At 40.6% G+C, this 10,205-nt stretch overlaps 2 protein-coding genes across 2 annotated transcripts; one reads left to right on the plus strand and one right to left on the minus strand.

Moving 5' to 3' along the window:
* Positions 1-105: 105 nt before the first annotated feature.
* Positions 106-3,515, minus strand: tsfm (Ts translation elongation factor, mitochondrial). The gene is made up of 6 exons (XM_070902910.1): positions 3,468-3,515; positions 2,990-3,142; positions 2,766-2,894; positions 2,542-2,664; positions 2,045-2,126; positions 106-680 (listed from the first exon to the last, which is right to left on the minus strand). Exons 1-6 carry the CDS (start codon positions 3,513-3,515, stop codon positions 286-288), a joined length of 930 nt encoding a protein of 309 aa, XP_070759011.1. The 3' UTR covers positions 106-285.
* A 1,358-nt stretch (positions 3,516-4,873) lies between these two features.
* Positions 4,874-8,969, plus strand: endou (endonuclease, polyU-specific). The gene is made up of 9 exons (XM_070902193.1): positions 4,874-4,931; positions 5,073-5,195; positions 5,322-5,444; positions 7,003-7,180; positions 7,296-7,501; positions 8,195-8,308; positions 8,398-8,504; positions 8,593-8,735; positions 8,821-8,969. The coding sequence occupies exons 1-9, from the start codon at positions 4,874-4,876 to the stop codon at positions 8,939-8,941; spliced, it is 1,173 nt and encodes a 390-aa protein (XP_070758294.1). The 3' UTR covers positions 8,942-8,969.
* The last annotated feature ends 1,236 nt before the right edge of the window (positions 8,970-10,205 follow it).

A 10,205-nucleotide genomic window follows, 5' to 3' on the forward strand; every position in this document is an offset into this window, starting at 1 on the left:
AACATACTGATTTAACAAGAAATGCATCTGTGCAAAAGAGATCTAATAATTCAAAATACTAAGTAGCACATACAAATTAATATTGACCAAGATTTCCAGAAAACATTTTATTGTTGGATTGGTAAATTCACCAGGCAGCAGTGTTGGTAGGCCTACAGATTCTGCCTTCAAATTAATGATGACACTGTGTGACTGTTTGAATGAATAAATTACTTGTTACATTTCATTTTCATAAGAAATAAAGACACATGACGAATCCTTTTAGATAAATTATTTCCCCTCCCTTCATTTTGCTTCTTCACTGGCTGTCTCGCCACACTGAAATCGGACAAAGTCCAGCACTCGTGCCTGTTGGCCCCTGAGGAACTGAGCCACAGTTCTGCTGGGGTCTCCCAGGAAGATCTGAGGCAGCAGGCGTGTCTCACTTTCACCGCAGGGCAGGTCATCCATGTTGCCCAGGGACACGGGGGCCTCTCCCACTATATGCTGTCCCAGCTTACGTCCTAGAACTTCCTGTTCTCCCTCCTTTCCACCCTGAAATACGACCAGGGCACCGTACCGACCCATGGCCACCTCAGTCTGCCCGCTCACACCACCGTGTACATACGAGCCAATGCGCCACTCAGCAGGGATCCCCACCGTCACCGCCCGCTTCACTGACATGTTCTCACCAAGGCGACCTGAGAAGAAAGAGGGAAACATGTTTTATCAATGAATGGTGCAACAAACTCAGCGAACATGCTTCATAGATGGTAAAGAATTCATTTTGAGGTCTGAATGGTTAATTTTAACCATCCTTTCTAGTATAAAGTCTACTATTTACAGTTCTCGCCAAGTCCAAAGATGTTGTTGTTTGTTCTTCTGTTGTTTGGGAGCGGAGACAAGTTGTGAAAAACACACATATTACCTTTAAGTTGATTTTGACAAACAGTTGCCTATCTAAACATCCAGCAGATATGGAGAGACATTAACATTCATTCTTGTTTGTGGCCACCTGATGAATGTAAGTCACTCTTGTTTTTGGTGTCTAACAACTCCTGAAGGAACTATCTTTAGCTGCTAAATGCTCCACTTTGTTCACCAGCTGTCTGTCGTTTGGTACAAAGCAAGTAGTGTACATTTTGTAGAGCGTTTTCACAGAAAACAGCTGCGATGCCATGAGAGCAGTGAAAGTGAATCAAAACAGTAATGTTGTGGGCTGACAGCTAAACAATGAGATGAAACTCGCTGTAAAGCTCTGTAAAGCTGAGAGGAGCAGCAGATTTGAGTGAACGTTCTTTGTATGTTCATCTGTAAGATCGATCCCTTTCATATTGTCACATTTTGTCATTTCATACATTGTTATCATAAAAATATCCATTATAGCTGCATTAGGGTAAGATTTGAGCTGCTTAATTCATTCAACGTCCACTTGTCCACAATCATACAGAATATTTAGCAATGAAGACTGTGAACGCAAAATATTAAAATCCAGTCTACAGATTTCTCCAGTTTCTGAAGTCTGTATCTCTGTGTACATGTGAGCATAAGGTGAAATTACAGCAGATAAACATTATGTGGAATACATAGGATGTTTTATTCCCTTGTGTCATAACGATGGGTTGTTACATTACTTCTAGTATATTAGATAAAATATTGGAATGCTGGGAAGATTTCCAAAGGAAATGCAGGTGTGAGACTGAAGACTTCAATGATATTACCAACAACTAACTTGTCTGTAACGGTATGAAATACATGCAAAATGTATCTATTCCTTACATATCCCCAAACTGGAAGGCTATAAACTGTGAGGCTATAAAAAAAGTCACACTCCTCATACTCCTCGGTTATGTTACGTTTCTGCCCAGCTATGTTTTGAAACAAAAGCGTGCATGAAAACGAACGTGTTTTGCACTGCCATCATCGGTGGAGAAAAACCCAGTTGGTGAATATCTCTAAATGCTGGTAGAAGGTGCACAGGAGGGGCATGCATTTCAAACCAAAACAGCAGTGTTTTAGAAATAAACCGAGCAGAGTCACTTATATATAATATTTTCTTACTGACCTATTGTGAGAGCCACCCGGTCAGCAAGTGAAGCTCCTTCACCAAGAGTGAGTTTGGTTAACTCATCACCTGCCAGGACACTCTGAAAACAAATGTCGCATGTTAGCAGAATCAAAGGGGAAAAGGAAACAGGGCAGATGCGTTCTGACAGTGTTGCATATAGTTGTAGCAGTTGTATATTCTTTCCTATCAGCATTAACCTCTAGAAGTCTTATGATGCATTTCAGAGATGTCAGAGAGTAAAAGTGTTGAAAAACTGTGAAAAAGCCATTGAAGTCAAAATACCAAGTGCCTTTGGTCATGTGAAATGCATCATGCCATTATTCAATGACTCATCAACATGGTGTCATATACGGTAAACGTACAGCTCTAGAATTCAGCCACTTTATATGTCTATTTACATATTTAGAAGAAATTACATGAAATCAAATTATGGTAATTCCTAACTTTACAGCTCTGCAGTGCACAGAGAAGTTGCCCTCAGCATGTGGCTTTACCTTCACATATCCTGCCTGGCTTTGGGTTTTATTGTGGTGGTGGGCCAAGGTGGCCAATGCCACATCCTTAACCAGCTGTTGGAACTTTTCATTGCGGGCAACAAAGTCTGTCTCACAGTTCACCTGCATCAAACAGACAAGAAGAAGACAACAGATATTGCAGAATGCCATCCAACAAATGAAATACTGATGCTGGTAATTAATGCCTGTTCCACTGGCCTTACCTCCACCATAACGGCAGCTTTATCTCCTATAAACAGGCCAATCAGACCCTCTTTGGCTTTGCGACCCTCCAGCTTGTTTGCTTTGCTCCAGCCCTCCTTCTGGGCCTGCTCATGTAGCCAGGTCTCTGCCTGAAAGTTTGGTTTCAATTACACAGCTACAGATATATTGTCGTGCCACACCTAATTTATGGGTGCAGATACAGATTGAGAGAGGATGTCTATACCTGTGCTATGTCATTATCAAACTTCTCCAGTGCTTTCTTGCAGTTCATGAAGGTGTAGCCGGTGTTTTTCCTCAGTTTCATCAGGAGGGCTTTCTCAGCTGCCAGAAGATGACAACCTGTGTGTAACGACTGTACATGCTGGCTAATACTAACCTGAGGATGACAGATGGGGAAAGGTGTAACATACAGTGTATAGTACAACTTCAAAAAGTCCAGTGACCTAGGCTTCCTCTGCCTCTAAATCACAGTCGCATGTACCACAGCTACAAATGCTATTTTTAAGTACAGTATTCTACAGATATAGCCAGCCTCAATGATATCTACATATCAACATGAAATAAGAATGAATTAGCAAGGTAACGTATTGAAACTGGCCCAGTAACCTGGCAGGTAAATCAGAAGCTAACTAACAAACCAGCTCACAGCTCAAACTTCAGGCAAAACGTTCAAAACATGACGTGAGGCTTCATCTGCTCACCTTTGCGACGTCTCTTGTAATTGTTCTGAATAAAAAGGTTAACGACATCTTCACAGCCTGTAGAAGTGAACTGTCTTATGAAAGCTCAGAATGTCATTGAAATCCACGCTGGGTAAGGGAGCTGAAAAGGGCCAAAAGAGTCTACGTGAAGTTACTCATTACTGCTCTGCGCCCTCTACAGTACGGGAGTACAGTTGCATCGTGCCCAGGCAACTGCTGATATTCTGTCAATAGATTTCATGATTCTGACTTCATAAATCAGCATTTCTGATAATGAAAAAATATCCTAAATGTAAAAGTCTAAATAAAGACTTTTGACTTAGTTATCAAAATATGTCTGGTAGCTACAGATCCCTGCTCTGTACTATAAGCAGCATTCATATAGCCTACTTTCGGTAGCTAATCTGTGACAATGGGTCATATTTTATAAACTGATTATATTTTTTTATGTAAAATCTTAATTTGAAAAGTAAATAGTAAGTTAATCAATAAATAAATGTAGTAGAGTGAAAAGTACAATATTTTTTTCTGTAATTTTGTGAAGAATAAAGTAGCATAAAATAGAAATTGCACTTAAATGTAACAATTTAGTTAATGTACTTAGTTAATTTCCACCACTGCTCAGAATATAAATATACATTTTATTTCATTGCATACATATGCATAACTTAAAGGATGTACATGCATTTTGCTGTGTGGTATTTGCAGTGTGAACACGTGATCTCAACATGACCAGGGACACTGAGGCAGGTGAGCTATTCTGAGTTATCTTACATGAACCCTGTGAAATACAACATCTGGTCACTCTGGCAGGAGAAATAAGAAAGGGTCATCCTGTGTAAATGTATTTCTTTTATAAATGTCATTTTGTACTGGACAATATAGCCTTGAAATGCAACAGGCCAAAAGAGACATTCAGCTTCATAGTTTTAATTTAATAGAAATTATATTAATTGTCAAAAAAAGAGTATAACATTTAAAATGGCAGTCATTATCACAGCTGACATCTTGATATGGCCTTATTCAGATACATTAAAGCACCGCCTGTGTGCTAAGCAGGTGTGCAGTTTCACAGAGAAGAGATAGAGAGAAAGTTTATTTGCGCTTTTTCACATCATTTAAGTCCCCACTTTTTTATGAGGACCTGTTCTACAGCATCCAAAATCATTAATCCTCTACAAATGTTCATTACCATTATGAACAACTTACAATTAATGAGTTAAAATGTCAAATCTGATGACACATTTTACCCAAGAGACATGATCGCGATGAAGTTGGTGACATCCTGACTTATGGGCTGGCTTAATGTGAGCATTGCGTTTGGATTGGTCGGCTGAAACTTGCTATAAAAGGGAGACCATGATGTCAGTCAGTTCACCTTGTTTTCAGGTTGCAGCTGAGCCAAGATGAAGGTCATTACTGTCCTTGCACTTTGGGTGACCCTGTTCCACCAGGGATACAGCAGTAAGAGATTTTTTCTGTTCTATTATCACCAAAATCTATAAATACAGGTTTATGTATAACCATGTAATACAGATACAGATAGGATTTCATGTGGGCTATTGCACTATCATTAAGAAACCAATCTGTCCTGTTGATTCTCAGACTCCCTGGACTCATGTCGGGGTCGATGTGGTTATGGAACAGATAATAGTTTCTCCTGTCAGTGTAACCCATCTTGTGAGCGCTTCAGGGACTGTTGCTCTGACTACACTGAAATATGTAAAAGTGAGTGACAAAAACATCTTGTTTTATAACTAATCATTAACACAGAAGTTACAACTTCTGTAGAAAATGTTTTAATTCACCAATGTACCTTACCTCTCATCACAAGTGTGTTTCTTTTCCTTCTAGCTGCAGCCACATCTTGCAAAGGCAGATGTGGTGAGAAATACAACTCTCAGAACAAGTGCCACTGCAACTCCAAGTGCAGCCAGCACAAAAACTGCTGCAGCGACTACGCAGACCTCTGTGACAGTAAGACCAAACGCTTGTCACCTGTAGCTGACCCCGCCTCACGTGCCACACAGTGTATCACCTCTGTTAGTCAGCTGCTTTCTATCTGCTTGTGTTGCTCTTCTACGTATGAACACCTGGTCACTTTCACATGGTTGGCATTGAATCTAAGCAGCCAGCAGTCAAACAACCAGCCTTGTGGTACTGCACTGAAAACGCTCAATTTCTCAGTCAGATGTCTGCATCGTTAGCAGTTCCACCAAAAAAGCAGTTTCATATGAATAACTGTTTGAGGCTCTAAGAGGGTCAAAGAGTCCAAAAATGAATGCAAATGTGTGTAGTAGATTTTTTCTTCTTTTGCACCACTTTAATCATCTCACGACCCTTCAGATTTATCTTGTGATCGGGCCTGAACCCCAAGATGCGAACTACTGGACTAAACTACTGAACTGTATACGAAATAGTTAGAATGAGCTCCACCTTGATAAGCCAAAACAGTAAAATGCTACACATCAATTCACCAGTATTAATAATGTTATCTATTTTATTATATAGTATATATATATATATATATATATAAATAGCTTCTGAAAAACACCCAGTAATTTCACTTTTGATACTTTAAGTACATTACTTAGTTACTTTTACTTAAGTAGGATTTAGTAAATGCAGGCTGTTTACTTGTAATGGAGTATTTTTACATTGTGGTATCAGTACTGTTACTGATCTGAATACTTCTTCCACCACTGTTGGCTTGTGTGGTCAACCTCTCTTAGTCAAATCTACTTTCAGTATATGACCAATGGGTGTCACTGTTGTGCTTTACAACATATCGAAAGCAAAGAGGTTCAGTTTTCTTTTCCTCAGCTTAACCTGCTCCCTCCTTCTGCAGTAATACCCAGTGGTGGATTTAGATATAGTATTCAGATCCTTTACTTAAGTAAAAGTAGCAATACAGGCATATAAATATACTTCATTACAAGTAAAAGCCTTGCTTTCATAATTTTGCAAAGAAAAAATCACAGAAGTATTATCAACAAAAATAATAACCTAGACGAAGTGATAAAAGTACTCATTATGGAGAATGGCCCCTTTCTGAGTGTTTGTATTATTATATCATTACTTATGTGAACAGTATTTTTATTTTAGTATTTTATTTTTGCTGTAGCTGGTCGAGGTGGATCACAGCTGAACTATTTTATATACTGTAGTGATGTTTAATAATACATATATAAGAATATATTATATCTTCTAATAGTATTTTACATCATATTTATATACTGATTATACTGTGTGTTATGTCTTGTGTAAAATCTTAATCTGAAAAGTAACTTATAGCTATAAAATAAATGTAACGGAGTAAAAAGTATGTATTTTCCCTTGAAATGCTGTGGAAGTATAAATTAGCACAAAATGGAAGTAATCAAGAACCTCAGATCTGAACTTCAGTAAAGTACTTGAGAAAATATACTTAATAACTTTCCACTACTGGTACTACCATGTGTTAGAGAGATGCATAAATCACTATTATACTAGAGGTTAACAACACTGATATGTGTGTGTTTGTGATGTTCTGCAGGTGACGGAGGAGGAGGAGGTGGAGGAAGCGTGATCACTGATGCCGAGATCAAGGCTGTCTCTGAGACACTCTTTGCTCTGGATTCAAACAAGGCTTCGGCCTCAGAGTTGATCATTGACCCTCAGGCTCTGGTGCCCGACTCTCAGACCAGCTCCCAGTCAGATCTCTCTTCTCGAGTGTGAGAAGATAATCTTATTAGCACAGCTCTTTCTCATTGGCTCCTCTTCTTTTTGATCTCGATGTATTTACCCTCTTTCTTCTGTGTCATTTGGTGTTTGTTTTTGTACTTCCAGCTTGTTCCGATACCTGGACGAGGATGCTCTGTTCTCCAGACCCACCTACGCTGCACTCCTGGCTCTGCTGGACAACTACCAGAGGATGACTGGACAGACAGAGGACTTCAGTCCTCAGCAGCTGGCTGAGCAGGAAACCTTCGTCAAGGAGACCATGTCCAACACTGAGCTGGGCAGAGAGCTGTTTGCTTTCCTCTACACCAAGGGTAACTATGTCCATGTGTAATGGTACATCCTGACGCTGGTTCAGCACTACACACATCACAAGGGTCTGGTGATGCTTGTGCTAGACTGACACTGTGGGCTCCCTTCAGACAAATCTGCAATTGCATCCCCCAATACCCCCTGTCTATTCTGGACAGGTTATACTTCTACTTGGGGGATCATCAAGTTTCTTCAGTTTCTAAGTTCTTCAATCTAAGTTTTGGAGATACAGTTCCCATAATGCTTTGACAGATGCCATGGAGTCAGTGAGATAGTTGTGGGCTACAACTTGAGCCCATTTTTTTTAGCCTTTATTTGTTGACATTTGGTCAACTTGGCACCATTAAAAGTATGTCAAATTTGCCATTAGCAGTTCCTGTTTGCAATGTACCCATGGATGCACAGACAAGTATCTCTGGATTACTTTGATGCTGAAGAAAACTTAAAGACCTGATGATGATAGGAAAGTTCTGCAGTTATACAGAGCGTCTTTTTTCTGTGATTTCTAAGCGGGTTTCAACTGAGTTATGACTCCTAGAAGGAGTGCGGTTTTTGACCCAGATTGTGGCGATCTGGCGCTAAGGGTTTTAAAATACCTTAATTGCCTTTTACCTTGAGCAGTATCTTGGCCTCATGTCTCTCTCTCCGTGCATTTGAAAACCTCTGTGTTTAGTGTATATCATCTGTAATTTAAGGCGTCTACGCATCAGAGGAAGAGTTCATTCAGGACCTGAAGATGATGTGGTTTGGTCTGTACTCCCGCAACAACAAGAAGATGGACTCCAGCGGCTTTGAACACATCTTTGCAGGTGCGGACAGAGCAGATTTCTTTCAAACACCACAGATGTTTTGCAGACATTTTTTCCATGTGGTTACTAAGAAACATGTTCCATAATAGGAGAGGTCAAGGGAGGAAAGGTGTCTGGTTTCCACAACTGGATCCAGTTTTATCTTCTCGAGAAAAGAGGAGTGCTGAACTACTACAGCCACAGCTTCAATGGGCCTGTAAGCATCCACAATAGACCTCAATATGTTGATTTATACTGTAGGACTCCCTGAACTTTCTCTCTTTCTTTCTTTCACCTGCTCTCAGTGGACTACCTATCCTGATGTCATGGGAATGCAGTTCATGTGGGACGGCTACTTCAAGCAGGTCGGTTCTGCAGTCATTGGCTGCAGCCCTGAATTTGACTTTGCCTTGTACAGCCTCTGCTACATCACTCGCCCTGGAAAACAGTGAGTATATATACACGCCCTGTGATGCTGTCTAGCACGTGAATCTTTTCTGATTCAGATCTTTTATTGCCATCATCATCCGCAGGTGCCGTCTGAGCCTCGGAGGGAAGGACCTCATTATCCAAACTTACACCTGGGATAACTCTTTCTATGGTGATGGGAAGAAGTTCATCGGCTCTGCTTTTCCTGCAACCCCCAGGAACTGAGGCTGCCATCTGCTAAACAATAAGCAAATCATGGAGGAGTCTGCTTATGTTTCATTAAACGCTTCAGTTTAAAAGTTAAAAGATATGATCTGACATAAATTATTCACAATAGCTTATTTTCATTCATTCATGTTTTAATAAAGCAGTCTGGAATAATCTGAAAAAAGAATATATCTTCTCATATTGCTTCTGGCCCTGTCTGACACATGCATGTCCACGTGCATAAATAAAACAGTAAACCAGACAGTGGATTAATCTGCAGTGTAACCTCTCTGAGAAGTCTTTACAGAGCAAGAGAATGTGGTGCTCTCCCAGGGGCACGATCAAACTGTGCCTAATGGGGCAAAAAATGGGCGTTTACACACCCTGAGCGGGCACAATACTGACACCAACCCTTTAGTGGTAAGAGCATGTGTGCATCTGACACAATTGCTTATTGTCTCATAAAACAGCGCAACAAAAAAACAAAATGCAGCCTTTTGCAGTATGAACTATAGAAACAAAACGACATTAACTGATCCTGTTCTGCTTGACCTGCTTCAAACAGTAGCCACCAGCTAAACCTGTTCTTATCAGCTGTCCATAAAGCTGTGCGTGTAACTCCCCAGTGTGGGGTTAAGTGTGTGTGTGTGTGTGTGTGTGTGTGTGTGTGTGCCTGTGTGAATGGGTGCATCCTTGTGTGCGTGTGTGTGTGTGTGTGTGCTTGTGTGTGTGTGTGTGTGTGTGTGTGTGTGTGTCCAGCTGGGATGGGGGTTGATTTTACTCTTTCACTCATCTAGGGTGACTAACAGGATAAATTCTGGTCTGCCGACAGAACAGGGGGACACACTTGCAGCCCTGTTTGAAGAAAGTATTACAGGAGATGGATCTGCCACTGATCCCATTGTCCACCAGTCTGTGTGCATTCATGCAAAACAAGAGCACAAGACCAGTCAGTTCGCAGGAAAACTGCGGCCTTCAGCGATTCATCTGATTTGGGCCTCACATGCGGTCACAGTGGTGCAGCAACATGACAATAAAGTTGGCCCGGGAAGAATTTCTCTCGCTATTTTGTCAGACCATATTACATTTTCTGAGCTGGTGACTCTCAAAATTAGAAGAGTAAATCTTCTCTCTTTTCACACTGCCCTCTTTTTTAAAGCCCCTGTGGAATCAAATTAAATCACAGTGGGGCAAATAAAAGAAAAAAAGATTCAATTGTTTCTTTTGTCACTCACACAACTTCATAATCGAATTATAGCTGGCCACCCGCCAGCGTGTCCTC

The sequence above is a fragment of the Enoplosus armatus genome, chromosome 3 (assembly GCF_043641665.1).
Source record: "Enoplosus armatus isolate fEnoArm2 chromosome 3, fEnoArm2.hap1, whole genome shotgun sequence".
Taxonomy (NCBI): domain Eukaryota; kingdom Metazoa; phylum Chordata; class Actinopteri; order Centrarchiformes; family Enoplosidae; genus Enoplosus; species Enoplosus armatus.